General features: G+C 40.4%; 1 protein-coding gene across 1 annotated transcript in view; it reads right to left on the bottom strand.

Annotated features, from left to right (window-relative positions):
* CLCN1 (chloride voltage-gated channel 1) overlaps nucleotides 1–16855 on the bottom strand; it is a 64373-nt gene that overhangs the window by 19690 nt on the left and 27828 nt on the right. Inside the window, 8 exon segments of the mRNA XM_029284651.1 lie at nucleotides 364–433; nucleotides 3040–3189; nucleotides 5153–5237; nucleotides 6144–6245; nucleotides 8866–8950; nucleotides 9304–9429; nucleotides 10502–10580; nucleotides 14993–15171. Coding sequence (XP_029140484.1) covers nucleotides 364–433; nucleotides 3040–3189; nucleotides 5153–5237; nucleotides 6144–6245; nucleotides 8866–8950; nucleotides 9304–9429; nucleotides 10502–10580; nucleotides 14993–15171 — 876 coding nt within the window.

The raw sequence follows: 16855 nt of genomic DNA on the forward strand, positions 1-16855 counted from the left end.
CAAAATAGGGAGAGTGGGCTTCGCTGCTATTTCTGAGGACTTAAGTAGCTTAAGTTTCAGCTTGCCAGAGGGCCAGATTTTCAGGCTTTCCAGTGGCAGTCCTCTATAAACTTGCCCAAGAAAGCATCTTGGAACAGAAGATGAACAGATGATCACTTGTGGGACTGCCCCAATCATTTGCAGGATATGAAGAACATAGGAAAGTGGTATGTAGGTAAAATAGGAATGGATTGAGGGAAAGAGAAATGAGTTCGGGACTTAGTCATTTCATAGAAACACAATTCCCCTTTTATTCATGATTCTACCAGCAATTCCCTCCATCACAATCTGTCTGGAAGTTTTCACAAAAAGATTAAAACTCACCCAGCACAAACACTGGCATGAAGCCTCCACAGGGTATTGGCATAGTTGTGGCAATGACAGACATCCAGAACTAGGACAGAGGTAATAAACAATCAAGGTTACTGTGCAATGCCTCTCCTTTTGTTAGAAATAGCTTGAGGGTTCCCTGGAAGATGAAGGTTTCAGCAGAATTCCTGTCTTCCACTCTGACTGGAACAAAGTAGCAGGATGTAACCAAGCATCCTCTCCAAGGAATCTTCTTCAACAGCTCCCTTTCTCATCTATTCTCTCTGGTCCTTTTCCCCACACAATGGGCTTCTCTAAAAAGGAACATTTTTCCTCCCTCTTAGGCTGTATAGGAGGAGCTATTTTGATGTAGAGCAGAAAGATCATATGGCTGTTAAATTACAGAGCAGTTGTCCAGACCAATCCATCTCTGTTGACTTGGCCAACTGCTGTCTTCCATTTAGCAATGTGTGTGTGTGTGTATTATGCATCAATTAGTTCAACATTTTTTAAAGAACTAGCATAAATACTTCTTTTGAAACTCCCCTTAGGTTAGGTAACATACTACTTGTGGCTCCCATGCCACAATTTGCTAAAAAAAAAAAACTTTTGTTCTAGAAGGGATGGAAAGAAGGCTTCAGATGCAGATGGCTTCTAAACTATGACCTGTCATGATACTAAAGTACTCCTTTTCCATAGTCAGAAATAAAATGTAGCATTTAGCATAGCTTTGTATTTTCCATAAGATTCAGCAATAAATGCAACACATGGCCAAATTCCCATAGTGCAGGGCTTTTCAACCGGTGGTATGTGTACCACATGTGGTACATTAGCACGTGGCAGGTGGTACATGGCCCTGCCCAGTGAAGTGTAGTGGGGGAGGGAACAAGCCAACGCAGGACTTACAGTGAGAGGGTCCTCCAGAGCTGCAGAGTGGCTGGGGTGAGGCAAAGGCCCCAGGCTCACTTCCGGCTCACCCGGAAGAGAAAGGAGGAGGGGGGGCGGAGACAGGAGAGGCTATAAAAGGAGGCAGTTTGGGCGAGAGAGGGAGAGAGAAAAAAGAGGCAGCCTTGGGAGGAGGCGGAGTCAGCTCTAGCTGCACCAAAGAGAAAGAAGGAGGAGGAGGGTGGGGGGAGAGGAGAGGAAATCAAGCAGGCTGGCCATAAGCCGATCTACAACTTCTGTGGCAGCCATCTGTGCTAGCAGCAACAAAGAGGCAAGAAACACAGCAGGGGAGGGGTCACCCTCCATGAGGAATGAAGAAAGGCAACAATGAAGAAAGGCAGCATTGGCTGGAGGTGAGGCACGGAGGGAGGGAGATGGAGAGTGGAAGGATTCTTATGTGCTTTTGTGACTTTGAAGTTCTGGGATTTGTGCAATGTGGGCTTTGTATTCTTAAGGAGTGTCTGACAATTTCTATTTAGCTGATGGCTGATGTCTCGTGTTATATTCTATTGCTCTGCTATTGTTAGCTGTAAGTTTTGCTGCAAGGGATTTTGAACTATTTTTCTCCCGAATGGATTTTGCCTGCAGATTCCTTTACTTATGAATGGAGCCATTTGGGGAGGCTGCCTTAGCTGGCAGCCAGTACTTGCTACATTTTTTTTTTCTTCCTTAAGTGCCGGCTGCTGGCTCCTTAACTTTCCTTTCCAGCCAGTAGCTAATTCTTAAAGGAGAATGCACCTTTTTAAGCTAGTTCCCTTAGCAGCTTGTCTTTTCTGTCTCTGGAGGCTTTTCCTTGTTTGATGAATATATGGAAGGGGAAAAATATGGGGGTGGGTTTTCAAATTCTTCCTTCAGAAGGAGATGGGAATGAGAAAGAGGGAGGCAGGGAAGGAGAGAGGGAGGGAAGGAAGTCCCATCTTAGCACTTGGCCACCAGCAGCCCTGCCATTAACTTTGCTTGTCAAAAGGTTGTAAAAGGGGATCACATGACCCTGGGACACTGTGACCATCATAAATATGAATCAGTTGCCAAGCATCCAAATATAAATCACATGACCCAGGCCATGCTGCAATGGTCATAAGTGAAAAATGGTCATAAGTCATTTCAGTGCAATTGCAACTTTGAACAGGGTTTTTTTTGGTCATCAAGTTTTTGACACCTTACTAGGTGGTACTCGAATACTGCCATATCTAAAAGTGGTACAATCAATGAAAAGGTTGAAAAGCCCTGCCATAGTGTACACTGAAGCAAATTCTATTCAGCTAAATCCCTTTTTGAAACAGATGAACATAAAAAATTAACTTTTATTATTTTTTTACACTGCACAAATTCACAAATTCATTCATTAGGAAGAAATAAAGAACAAAAGTCTCTTCCCAGTGGAGCAAGAACAAATGATAGTCTTTTAAGGATAAATTCAAGGAACAACCTATTTACACTTTAAATAAAGGAGCAAGGAACAAAGCAATTACTTTAAGGAATGTTTGTTGCAATATCATTTTGACTATTTACACTAGGAAATCTGGCATTAAAACTGTATTTTATGCAGTACTGCTTGCACAAACCTTATCTGAAAAAAGGTGGGGAGTCAAATAGCACCGAGATACAATGGTCAATGACATCAGTAAGTTTCTCTATAAAAATAAACCAGGAATTGAAGTTTTCACAGTTCTTTGATTCTGCTCATGGGAAATGGCTGATAATGTGGTGGTAACAATTCAGAGCTTGCCAGGTTAGCTACCTTACCTTCATGAGGAAAAACAACAAGATGATGACAAAGACGCTGACTTTGGGATGGATCCAAACTGCAGATCTCCCCAGAAGCTGTGGGTCCTCTGTGTGCTTTATCCAAGTGAAGTTATCAAAGAGGCTGCTGATGGCTTCTCTGGGCATCAGCTATAAGGAGAAAAGGCAATTACACTTGTCTCTCAGAGAAGACTCTTCCCTACCACAGTAAGGCAAATTTAGCAACAGACAATGACATTTTGATATGCATAAATTATGCAAATTTGTATTGCATATTTTCACTTCAAGCATGGCATCTCATTGTAGATGTGAAAAAATAATTGTTTTGGCTTTTTGTTATGAAACTGAAGAGCCTTAGGAAGTTGCATTCTGTGACAGAACCATGTTTTGTTGCCCTTCCAGGATCTCTTTATATAAAAAAAGACCTGATTACATTTGTTGGAGGCCACTTTTGGACAAACAGTCTTTCTGTCTTCCAAGCCTCCAGATCATACATTCAAAACAAAACCAGGCCTGAAAGGGCCATTTAGATAACTCTTGATCCTCAAGATAAAATCTTTGAGAATCTCTAGCCTGGCGGAGAACCAACACCAGAGAAGCACAGAAGTGATTTAATCAACTGGTGCTCAACTGCCAGCCAGCCAATGATGCTTTTCCCCATCTTTTTAGTGTTGTGCCAAAGTAAAACCCTTTCCCCTTTGTAAACATGCTATTTTGAAAAGGACCACTCCTCTTGAATCTGGTTTGGGGGATTTTAACAAGATATCAACATTCAGCTTTAAGACAAAACACTGGGAACTGGGAGGCAGGTGCCTTCTCTAACAGGCTCTAAAACTGCAGTGCACAAGAGATAAGCCAAATACTATTTCTTCTGCTATAATCACTCCCAGTTTGAAATCAGCCAGGTATTATATTACTGGAAAGGAGGTTTTCTCAATCCCTGATCATATTTGCCATACAATCCAACAGGTCTTTCAACAGTCCAGATGTAATTTCTATTATTTCAGAATCCAGGATATTACCATATTTTTCGGTATATAAGACGCACCCTTGTATAAGATGCTCTGGCATGCGAGCTTCTCTGCGTCAATCAGCTGTTCGGTGGAGCGACGAACAGCTGAGCTGGCAAATCCGGACGATTGACCGGCTGAAGCTCTTGCTCCCTCCCCTCTCCTGTTAGTGGCAAGCCCACAGGGGCTTGACACCTGCACCAGGTGGCATGGCAACCCACACAGGCATGCCCTGGGCTGTGGAGGTTACCATTATTTTTCCATGTATAAGATGCTGCACTTGTATAAAATGCACCTGATTTTTGAACAGGGTGTTTGCAGGAAAAAATAGCGTCTTATACACGGAAAAATATGGCATCTATATATTCTTTAACTGTTTTGAAGATGTCCTCTTTTTCCAGCATGCAGAGTACAACTGTTTAATAGAAAGAAGCTTGCATAAGCTTGCTGGGGGCAAAACTCTCTTTGGGTACTACTTGGTCTTTAGCAGAAGAGTTATGGATTTCCTGACAGCATAAAAATACTAGCTTTCATATATCATGCTAGCCTTAATGTGTTGAGTCTATGAAATGTTGTGTGAACCTAGCCATTTTAATGTATAAACCATGGTTAATAGCATAGCCCTTATTGAGTCCAGTTTGTTCTATTTGCAGTTCACTCAGTAAACCATGAAAACATGGCTTAGTAAGATATATAAACCTGGTCAGAATGAATTTAGATCTTATTTTTTCAGAGGCAGAATCTCCTGCCTGCCCTTATCCTATGCAACAAAAGAAGGGATTTATCATTGCTTTTCTTCTCAGCAGGCACACAAAATAGAAGGAAAAGCAAGAGTTTATGCACCAGTAGTGTGCTAGCACAAACAAAGAAGTGTTAGTGCTATTTGAAAAGTAAGTGCAAATGGAAAACACTGTATCCTACATTCTATGAAACAGACACGTGATGTGTATTTTTATGCACTCTGTTATTACAACTGTTAGTTTTATTGGGCTTTTATTAAATCTATTATTTATATTTGTACACTGTCCTAAAATCTCAGGCAATGAAGAACAACACCGCAAAGTTACATGATAAATAACTATTCAGATAAGTGGAACCCTCACTTCTCCAGCCATAAACTGTCCAAAGCCAGGAGGGAATGTCACAGATGCTATCACAAAAGTTATCACCCCAGGATACACAAGGCGGCTGAAAAAAGAAAAAAAAAGCAGGAATTAAATTCTCACAATGGTCTCTGAAAGATGCTGCAAATGCCATCTAGAAGGCAAGGACTCAGCCAGCGCTTTCAACACTGTTTCCTGAGAATGTGTTGAACTTTTTCCTCTTAGCTAGACATCGGTGTGAGTTAAATAAAAAAAAGCCACCTATCAGGATGTAAGATAAACACTAATCTCTTGGAAGAGTTTTTTGTTTAACCTGAACTAGAGCATAATTCAGCAGATTCTACCACTTGTCTATCCCTTGAACTTTTTTCTCTAAATCTAAATTTCCAGATCTGGACTGAAAAAATCAAACGATCATTAGACAGTAGTCAAGAGATAGAATGTTATCTATTTCTTTGCTGGCATCTGGAGGTCTCTAGTATATTTACAGCCCAGATTTGTTAACTCTACCTGATAGCAATTCTAGCTTTAATTTAACACTGCCCTACTTACTACAAGAGAAAAATAAATATTTCAATTGGCCATCTACCTTAACCTCTTAAATCACAATAAACCTTAAGACAATATATTTTTTAATTTCCTATGTTAAGAACATTTCCTGAATTATAGTTCCTCTAATTATTAAAAAAGGCATTAAAAATTTTAATGCTAGCCAAGTTAATTTACATCTTATAGAAAAGGAAACATGGTTTCAATCTTTCCTATAAAGATCTGAATGTAGGAAAAGTGCCATCTTTGCAGAGATGGCTGTTGACTTGTTATTTTATAGATAATTTGTCTAGCCTTGACACCAAATTATTAGGAATATGTCTATAGCTATAGCTATAGCTATCTAATCTGTGTGAGAGTGTATGTGTATATATAATATAACATAACACATATAACACATTTAATAAAGTTAAAATATAACAATTTAGCAGAGCATACTCACTATTTGGTTAGGAACCGACTTAGAGTAGCATGTTGTCTGACAAATAAAACCACTTGTCGATTGAAATAAACAAAAAACGCTCCAAGGAAACCAGAACAGATCCTATAATAGAAGATTTGGGAGGGGAAATTAATCCTAGGCTTTGAATTTACATAAGAGTGCTGTTAAAATTAGATTTAAAAAAATCTATAGCTAATCTCTCAACAACCAATCAGATTCTTCCAGAAAGGTTCAAGGATAAATAGCAAAATATATGCCATTTTGAATTCTGCACATTCATTTCTATTTAAGTTCAGCAGTATATCCAGAAGGCATAAGTAACCAGAGAGAAATAAACCTTATTGATTAAGATGATAAAAATATTGAAATGGTGCATAACTTTCCTGGGTTCAGGGCGACCATTTGAATGCTTAATTTATATGAGGTTTTTTTTTTAAAAAAAACTCTGCAAATAAAAAAAAAATGGCTGTATCATTACCAGAGGTTTCAGCCCATTTCCTGCATCCTGATTTACTGCAAGGCAAATATTCAGAAATGTTATCCATTTTCTGTAGTTTAAAATCATAAAACCTAGTCTACTACCTCAGAATTCAATCTCTAACAACATAATTCTAATCTGCTGTGATTTGTATACTGCAGAGATGGCCTTCCTCCTTTAAGTATATATCCCCATAGTTTGCTTTGCAGTAGTTAGATGTTCATATGATCATAAAATTGAGACAATGTCTCCCAATATAACCTCTAGTGTGGGGTTTCTTAAAGTGGAGTCCTAGGACACAGGTGTGTGTGTGTGTTTCTCCCAATACTCTACAAAATCAAAATTACTTATCAGCTTACGTTGAAAAATAATACAGTATTAAAATCCAAACAATCTATCAGGAGTAGCAATTGTGGCAGCGGATTTATTGAATTTAATTTTTAATAAAATGAATATCAATAAAATATAACCCATACAAACAAAAGCTCTTTAGCTGCCACAGGTCCAAAGGCAGTTGGAGGAATCACTACTTTTTGAGTTATTTCGCTTAAAGGTTCAGAACCTACAACTGCAACTCAGCATCAAAACTCTTGGGAAAGCCTGAAAAAGTTTGGGGTCCCAAAACCAAGACTAGAATATCAGCTGCAGCTCTTTCTTAAACGGAATATATGTAAACATGCCATTAGGGTTGCAAAGTAATTACTGAATGAATTCTGTCAGGAGTGAATTTCAAAGCTTGCTTTGATTAAAAAGATTTCTGGTACAGGATACAAACGAAGAATTGCAACAAAACAACCTTCTGCACCTGCGGTATTTCTCAACCCTGTATGTATGATAAACTGCACAACCAAAAATGTTAGATGATTACTGGAATTTTGCTCTCAGTCATGGAAGTTCACCATCTCTCAGCACAACTTAGCTCATAAGTCTCTAAAACTGAGGAAGGGACTGTTCATATAATTTGTAGAAAAGGCAGAATAGAAATCTAACAAATATCTAGTGTTCTCTTTTGTGTCTGATCATCCCAAAACAGAGTGTAATCTCTGTTTCTCCAAAACAAAAACAGAACAGTTCCTTGTCAGTCAACAGGAGTGCTGATTTACCACCACCTTATAAGATACTTAGGAGCCAAGGACTTGCAGCACAAGGAAATCAGCCATCAACATGCCTATCAACCAATCAACATGCCAATCATGCCAATAGAAAGCCACACCCAACCAATAGAAAGCCATACTCAACCAGATACCACATAAATACAATGCATCAAATAACCCAAAGGACACATTCTGGTAGAGAGAAGATCCCTAAAGATTGGCTCCAGCACAAGTCTAAAAGATCATCATCATCATCATCATCGGAAGGGACCTTGAAGGTCTTCTAGTCTGAACCCCTGCTCAAGCAGAAGACTCCACACCATTTCAGACAAATTGATGTCCAGTCTCTTCTGAAAAACCTCCAGTATTGGAGCACCACAACCCCTGAAGGCAAACAGTTCCACTGGTTTATTGTTCTCATTGTCAGGACATTTCTCCTTAGTTCTAGGTTGCTTCTCTCCTTGGTTAGTTTCCATTCATTGTTTCTTGTTTTGCCTTCTGGTGCTTTAAAAAATAAGCTGACCCCCTCTTTTTTGTGGCAGCCCCTCAAATAGTGGAACATTGCTGTCATGTCACCCCTAGTCCTTCTTTTTACTACACTAGTAAATTCCTGCAACCATTCTTCATATGTTTTAGCCTCCAGCCCCCCTAATTATTTTAATTGGTCTTCTTTGCACTCTTTCCAGAGTCTTAACATATTTTTTATATCAAGGTGACCAAAACTGGATGCAGTACAGTATTCTAAGTGTGGTCTTGCATGTGGACCAGAGGTTTAGACTGACCGACCCATATTGGATCCTGCAATATTATCCTGGAACACGTATATTTGCCTTCATTCATGAAAAACAAAACTATGTTCCTTCTCTCAACTGTGCTAATATCAGGCAGCTTCACTGGTATGTGAAGAGTTAGAATTGTATTGGGAAGAAGGCAATGACCAATCACCTCTATACTATTCCCAAGAAACTGCATGGACATTTCTATGAAATCCCCTTGAGAGATGAGTATGACTCAAAAGAGACCTTACCTTTTTCTAATATGGAACCTTCTAATTTAACTCTGTTTCATACCGAGAACTTTCAATAAGGCTTGCCTTTCTTCATTCCCACACCTGCCCGTACTGCAATTAGGTGTGCTCCAATGGGCTTACCCTATTACAGCAAATGCCGGCAGCTCCTGCAGGTCAAAGGGAAAATCCATGCGAAAGTTTGTTCTGAAGAGGGCTGTGATGGTGACTGGGAGGAGGGGGTGGAGAGAAGAGACAACCAGGGTGAGCAGATAAGAAAAAAAGAACATGAAGATAGGCTTTCGGTACCCAAACAATGAGAATACCCTAAGAAGACTCTTTATTACCATCATCTAAATTTTAAGAACTTCACTGTAAAAAAAAATCATAAGAGTGAAATTATTCAGCCTAAATACCACTTTGTTAAAAATGGTTCTGTTGTTATTAAAAACCTTTCTGCCTTGCACAGACCTCCTCTAATCACTATCCCCACAATTTTGTAGAAGTTGTGTGTAAAGCTAATTGTTGGAGGGAGCAATAGCCACATGAGAGGCTGGGAGGAGATGTGTCTTCTCATCTTACTTGCATCCTTGTTCCAGACAGCAAAGACTCGGAAAGCAAAGGCACTGAATGTGGCTGCAAAGAATCCACGCCAGTAGTTACGGACTGCAAAATAGGTGGAAGTGACTTCAATGCTAAAGAGGACACCTACAGAGTAGATAAAAATTCTCATCAGTACAAGACAGTTTATGCACACAAAATGCATCCAAATAATATTTTCCTCAGCCATCACTCCCCAAAACAGGCATTTGCAAAAGAGATTCAGTTACAAGAATAAATGGGCATGAAGGTGAAGTTTACTTTTAATTTATTTTTTATTTTGGAATAGATTTTTGTTTTGTTTCATTTTTAAAGTTGGAATTAAGGCCACATAGGAATAGGTATAAGGCAAGACTGAATTTCCATGAATCATCCTTTATGTTAATTCACTAGTTTCCCAACTTTTTACCATCGAGAGAATGTTTTCTATTGAAAAAACCCTTTGAGGTTGGATTATATATTAAGTTCACTTCACAAGAAATTCTGGATGGGACTACAGAATCTAACTGATTCCTTACATCAGGGGTCCCCAACCCCCAGTCCATGGACCGGTACTGGGCCGCAGCATGCCAGCAACCAGGCCGCACAAACAAGCAAATCCCCATCTGCGGGATGCAGGCAGCACACAAAACCACGTCCCCTCCGGTCTGCGGAACAAAATCTCTTCACAGAACTGGTCCCTGGTGCCCAAAGATTGGAGACCTCTGCCTTACATCAACTGAGGTTGATTTTAAAATTCGTTTTCTTACTGAAAAAAATCCAAAGATCTTCAGGGTTATCTGCAATGAATGTTGAAAGCCTGTGTTTTGGTGGAATAGAAGCTGCCCCCACCATTCCAATTTGACATCACTGTCTCCTATCCTAGTGACAAGGTGCTTCTGAAAACATTGCATTGACCTTGTCCACATGGTTATTAGTTAAGTATGTATTGGAGCAGCATGAGAAGATGCCATGAATGAATTCTAATCTTCATACTGTTAGGGTTCTAAAAAAATGGAGAGTTTTTTAACTGGATGGAAAATGATGACCAATAGGACCCTGGAAAGGAAAAGTGCTATCCACATAAAATAAATAATATTATTAATAATAAAGAACTTTATACATGGAGACTAAAGCATGATGCAAGAGAGAAGACGTGACACGTCTGGGAAAATTTAGACAAAAGCAAGCAGCCACTTGCCTCCAAGTGGTGTCCCGAAACAGCAGCCAACCCCCACTGCACATCCCACAGTCAGGACATCTGTGTAATAATATGGCTGCTACTAGTGGAAGAGATGAGACAGAGAGAGAGAGGGGAAAAAACAGGAAAGAAGAGGAGTGAGAGGATTGGAAGCTAATATGTCAAGACAATCAGCTGATGTTCTGTAGCACATCTTGGACCCATTTATATATTCTATATATGTCATTGTTTCTGTTTTATGTCATTCTGGCTCAGACAAATTCCAATACATTTGTGCAAGAAATTGGTGCATTGTATCTGAATGCACAACTCTTATAGAAACAAAATACGTTCAGCTTTTCAGGTCCAACATTTTTTAAAACATCAAAAAGGTTGCTGTATATCAACAGTTGGTTAAGAAGCGTATGGTGTGAATAGCTTCATACATCACAGAACTCCAGTTTGAAGGTATAGGAATTTGGAGGCGTTCTTCATGTCTGTGAATATCCATACCTGGAGAATGTGCTATAAAATGGAATTGCAGCATTCTCCCAATTACAGTAGTACGTGTGAAACAACATCAGTAATTTAGAATAAACCCCATTGTAGTATAGCCTTTGTACTACTTTGAATTGTTAAAAGTCCAAACACAATGAACAGAATATTGTGTATGGGAACTTGCATACATTAGCTTTCTTGTCTGATTGATGCTCTCATGAGGGAAGTACCACTTTAGGAACTATTAAAGATTATAATTACAATGGTAGGAACTATTCCATTTGGAATTCATGGATGTGCCATAAAGGCAATATATCTGGCTGAAACCCTTTCCTTAGATCAGGGGTAGGCAACCCTGGCTCTTTTATGACTCGTGGACTTCAACTCCCAGAATTCCTGAGCCAGCCAAGCTGGCTCAGGAATTCTAGGAATTGAAGTCCACGAATCATAAAAGAGCCAAGGTTGCCTACCCCTGCCTTAGATGGAGCTGAAATGGTTTGACTCAATTTGTATTTGTTGCCCAATTCCTATGATTTTCTGCCATGCACAGACAATAAAAAAATAAGAAGGAAGAAACAAAACAGCAACAAAGCCTCTCTTCAGAGAAGCACATAGTTCAAGAAGACAATTGCTGAAACCACCAAAATGTAGTCGGTAACCCAAGAGGTCATCACTATATGAGTAGGATTATTATCAGTACTGAATTCTATCTACTAAAGAGATCTCATTCAAATTCACACAGACACTTCAAATTCATGTTTGTAGTTCATGCCTTATTTTAACATTACCAAACACAGATTCTGTTTAATTTAGAGGATTCAGTGAGGAAAACAGCAACAAAGCCGGGTATTACTTTTATTAACTTAATCAACAAGTTCAACCTTAAAAAAAAACCTTACCATTCATCAACCAGGATAGGGGGGGAAAAATAAGGCTTTAAGATATACATAGGAGCCATGGTGGTGCAGTGGCTAGAATAAAGTATGGCAGGCTAACTCTGCCCACAGCCTCAAGTTTGATCCTGATGGGCTCGAGGTTGACTCAACCTTCCATCCTTCCAAGGTCGGTAAAATGAGGACCCAGATTGTTGAGGGCAAAATGCTGACTTTGTAAACCTCTCAGAGAGTGTTTTTAGAGCACTTTGGAGCAGTATGTAAGTCTAAGTGCTATTGCTATCCATTCAAGTATATATTTCCAAATTAAATCTGGAAAAGTTGCAAAAGTCAAATACCAACTTTCCAAATTATACCTATCTGTCACTTCAGAAAATAATGATCCACCATGGCAAGTATAACAATGAGGATGGGTGAGAATTGACATGGTCTCACTGAATATATTGAAAAGTTGCTTTTGATTCAAGTGGAAAAAAAAGAGGGAATCAAGCTGCTATCAGATTTACAGCTCTTGGCAACTTGATAAAGAATCTGCTATAATTAGCTTATGGATTCAATTGTGTTTCTTCAGTGTCTAATATCGGCTATTTGTTTATTTAAAAGCTTTCTAGGACTACTCATCTTTTGAACTCTAAATTTTGGCAGCTCACAGAAACATCTAAATAGACAAACAAACAAACAAACAAACAAACAAACAAATAATAAAACCAGCATTAAACAAACTTCCCATTTCCTCAAAAGAAACATTCCTACGTATGGCAACATTTAAATTTATTGGGTTCTTGGAAAATAGCTGCCAGACTGAAATCGCAGTCTGTTTATCTCCCATCTAATATTTAATCTTTGTAAAATGACTAAGATCCTTAATCTCATACCAAAAATCACTGTCTCCCTACTGCCTATAGATAAAATTATCTTTCTTGAACAACAACAAAATTGCTTAAGGTCTTTAACCCAAAGCATTATTTTACCATTGTTATGACTATACTTGTTATTTATAGACTAGCTGTAAAAACAAAGTGTTTTTAGCACCTGACTTGGCAGTTTTAAGGTAATGGTGGAAAGAAAAATAGCCTGCAGTATATATGTGTACATAGTAACGCATTTTAATTAAAGTCCCTATTTTCCTTAAAAAAACAAAAACAAATGGGGGAGATAATGGGGATAGTCCAGTGATGGCGAACCTTTTAGAGACTGAGTGCCCAAAAACCGCCCCCTGCCCCCACTCCGCCTTCCATCCTGCCTGCTCCGCCCCTGCCCGCCCCCTGCCCTGCCCGCTTGCAGGGCCACGCACCACCTCCATGGCCCACCACAGCAGATCGCCCAGGTAGCCTTGCAGTGCCATGGCAGCCATGCCCTCCGCCCACACCCCGCAGCATCATCTGCACGCTATGGAGTGCGAGCACGGAGTCTTGTCCCTGCTGGCTGGCTATGTCCTTGCCTGCACTGCTCCGTGTGTGCCGCACCCAGGGGTGACTCTCCTCCAGGGGGGCTGCTGGTGAGGAGGGGGCTGCTGGGGGAGGCGGGGCTGGGGCGATGGCATGCATGCCCACAGAGAGGGCTCTGAGTGCCGCCTCTGGCACGCGTGCCATAGGTTCGCCACCACTGGGATAGTCATTTTCTCTAGGTACTGCCTAAAACGTAGAAGAACATGACCTTGAAAACAGAAATATATGTAATTGCCATGGAAATAATTTCTTGATTGTCCATCCCATGCACCACCTCTACTTGTGGATTTCCACAGGATGCACATTCAGCTCTTTTTCATTTCCCTGCAAGGTTACATGAAATAAAATAGCGGCACCATTGTGCCTTAAAGAGTTCTTGTCTCTGTTACAAAGAAAACACATCTTTCCTTCCAGAAATGTCCTCAGCCTGGAGCATCAGCATGTTGTATGATCACAGGAATGCACTTGCCTCCAAGAGGGGCCCCGAAGCAACATCCAACGCCAACTGCGCAAGCGGCCACCAGGAAGTCCAGTTGCCTATGCATGTTCTGGAACAAAGAGCCCAGCCAGAGAGAGGCATGCCAGGGTTAGAGTGAGCACAGGCAAGAGTTAGTCCTTTCTTCTCCTGCTGCTCAATGCTAAGCATCTGCCAGCAGCAAAGCCAGCCTTTTTTTAGAGCCTTGTCAGTCGGCTTTAGTAGCAAGGGCAGCCAGGATCTACAAGAACTCAGTCTCTTCCTGCCTTGGTCCCATTTCCTGTATTCTCTTTGCATTAGTCTTATTTATTAATATTGAGATTGATTAGATGACTCCTAAAATAAATCATCTAAGGCTAGCGTTTGTTATCAGCCACTGGAAGAATACAGCATGGCCGAGTCATAAAGCTGTTGCTTTATTTTACTTCTGCAGCTAGGGTTAGAAGCAAGAAACTTCTAGAATCACAGCCTTCAAGACATAGCTGCTTACAACAGCCATAGCTATAAGCGCAGTTTGCATGTTAATTGTTCTCAATTAATCTGCTCTTAATACAAGAATGGGGAGGGGGAAGTCATTCTTATTTACATCTATTCAACCACTTCTGTTCCATAAGGGTAACGACTGAAGTAAAGACCCTCAGTCCCAAATTATGCTGGTCTTTTTACAACCAGCATATATGACAGAGATATAGCCAGTCTTGTTTATATTTGGCTCTTTTGCATATTTGTGTTTGCAAAAGTTTGGAATTATGTTTTTATCAGGAGAAAAGGCGCAATGATTTGATACTCCACAGGATAAGTAAAATTCAGTCTTAGAGTGAGGATAGGAAACTGTGCAGAATATTAAAAGCCCATCCCAGACTGCCAGTTTGCCTCTTCAAATTGTTCCCCTATAACTAATTCCAAACTTTTATTTACACAGAAATAAAGCCAAACATTGCTCCTGATTTTTTTTCAGTACAATTACAATTGCACTACATTATTCTTGAGTGATTCCTCCATGTTTTGCTGGACATAATTACAGTCGAGATACCTAATACTCCTCTCTCTGTCCTTTCCTGTGTTGTGCAGCTTCTTGTTCCTGAACTTACTGTTTCATTTTAATGTCCTCAGTTCTGCTGCCATCATCAATAGTCTATAATGCTCTCTCCCCCAGCAATCGCACTCTCAAACCAGATGGAGCATGCAGAACACTTACCTCATAAACCCCACAGAAGATAGACAAGAACTTGCTGAGAACAGCAGCACAGATGCTTGCAATGTGCACAAAAGGGCCCTGCAGGAGAGAGAGAGAGAGTGTGTGTGTATAAATAAATAACTGATAAGAACTAGGCTGAGTAGCAGCATCACAGTGCAGGCCAACAGCAAAGGATGTGCCTCCAGCCGGCCTCTGATCAATCTCCCCCTTCCTACATTGAACTGAAACTATTTCAGCATCTTCGCTCTTTTGTGCTATCCAGTCCACAGATCCAACTTCTGTCCATGATGGTCAGGTGTAGTGGGGAAGATGGAAAGCACCGGGAGCTGGATTTGGGAGTCCTTAATTAAAGGGAGGGATTGCACTTAGGTCCCCCAGGCCTCTGGGCAGGTGGGTGTAGCTTAGTTGCTTCTAATAAGTAAGCTCGTTTCTGCAGCTTCTGGTTGCATTCAGCTCACTAGGCCTCCTGTGTGTTTCTATTCCTTTTCTCCCTGACTGCTTCCCAGATTGCTCCTTTATTGAGGTGACCAATCGTCCTCCTTTAGGGAGGACAGTTCTTCTTTTGTAAGTTCTGTCCTCTCTCGAAAAGTGTCCTCCTACATGTCCTCCTTTTCGATATTTGAAGACTAATCTGTAAATCTCTGTATTCAATCGATGCCGATCCGATCCGTTGCGTGTGATATGACATATTTGTATTTGACATGACGATTCGTCAAGGCTCGGTACAGTGCAGTGAGACGCAATTATGAGACACATGCGCTCCGCACAGGAGAATTATTTTGAGAGAGTGTGCCGCGCACAAGTGGCTTTGTTTACTTCTTACCGAAACACAACACAGCACACACGCACACATTAGACTCACTTTTTTTTCTTCAATTTATTTGTGTCCTCCTTCTCATTGTAAAAAAGTTGGTCACCTTACCTTTATCAAGACAGGAAGCAGTATACCCATGTAGCTGCAATTCCTCCCTTCCCTTTGCTCTTTGAGCTGAGCCTATTTCTTGCTTGAAATAAACCAGTTAGTTGCACTCCTCTGCTTGTTTTGCCATAATGCAAATGTGGAATTGCAATCCAAGTACTGTTATCCAATTTATACTATCGTCCAATTCCTGAGATGCTGGTATCATCCAATGTTCCTGTGCTTTATGTCTTTGGTTTGACAATAGCTTTGGCTCAAAAGCTTTTTCTGGGGGAAAAACTAATGGAACCACCAGAAGCAAGAGTTGCAATGATCATCATCCATGTGCCTCTGCTGCTGATGTAAGGAGGAGCTTGTGCCTTTCTCTGTTAATTAGATGGAAGGGAATGACCTAAAGAAATGCTAGCGTCTGACACTGTCAGACTAATTAAAGATATTGTCTTACAGCCAGCAACAGAGAACTGGCTAGTTTAGTGCTCCAGTGGGGAAAATAGTTTAGTTCAGAAACATTCCCACTCATTTATTTCAGTGATACCAACAGAAGAGAATAGGTGTAGCTCAGGGTTGAACTATGGAGTCTTTCATTCTTTTTGATCTTGGTTGTTTGTTTGTAGATGTTTCATTACTAACTAATGCAAGTGAGAGTGGGTTTTACTGCCTGTTTAGGTGCAATAGCTTGCCCTGCCAGTTTGCTGGGGGTGTGCTTTTCTCCTTGGTTAGTGTATTGTTTTTTGCCTGATTGTTATCTGGTGTTAATCCCTGCTTCTCTGGGTGTTGGCAGCCGGAGAGGATGTCTTTTTATTTCCTTCTTGGCTTTTTTACTGTGTCTTTCAGATGCTCTGTTTTTTTTCTCTTTCATTTGATCTATTCTGAATTTAACTCTAGAATCCTTTAGTTCTTTGCCGCCTTTGTCTACAAGCTGATACCTGCCATCACTTACAGTA

Source organism: Protobothrops mucrosquamatus, unplaced genomic scaffold, assembly GCF_001527695.2.
Source record: "Protobothrops mucrosquamatus isolate PMUCROS unplaced genomic scaffold, P.Mucros_1.0 scaffold791, whole genome shotgun sequence".
NCBI lineage: Eukaryota > Metazoa > Chordata > Lepidosauria > Squamata > Viperidae > Protobothrops > Protobothrops mucrosquamatus.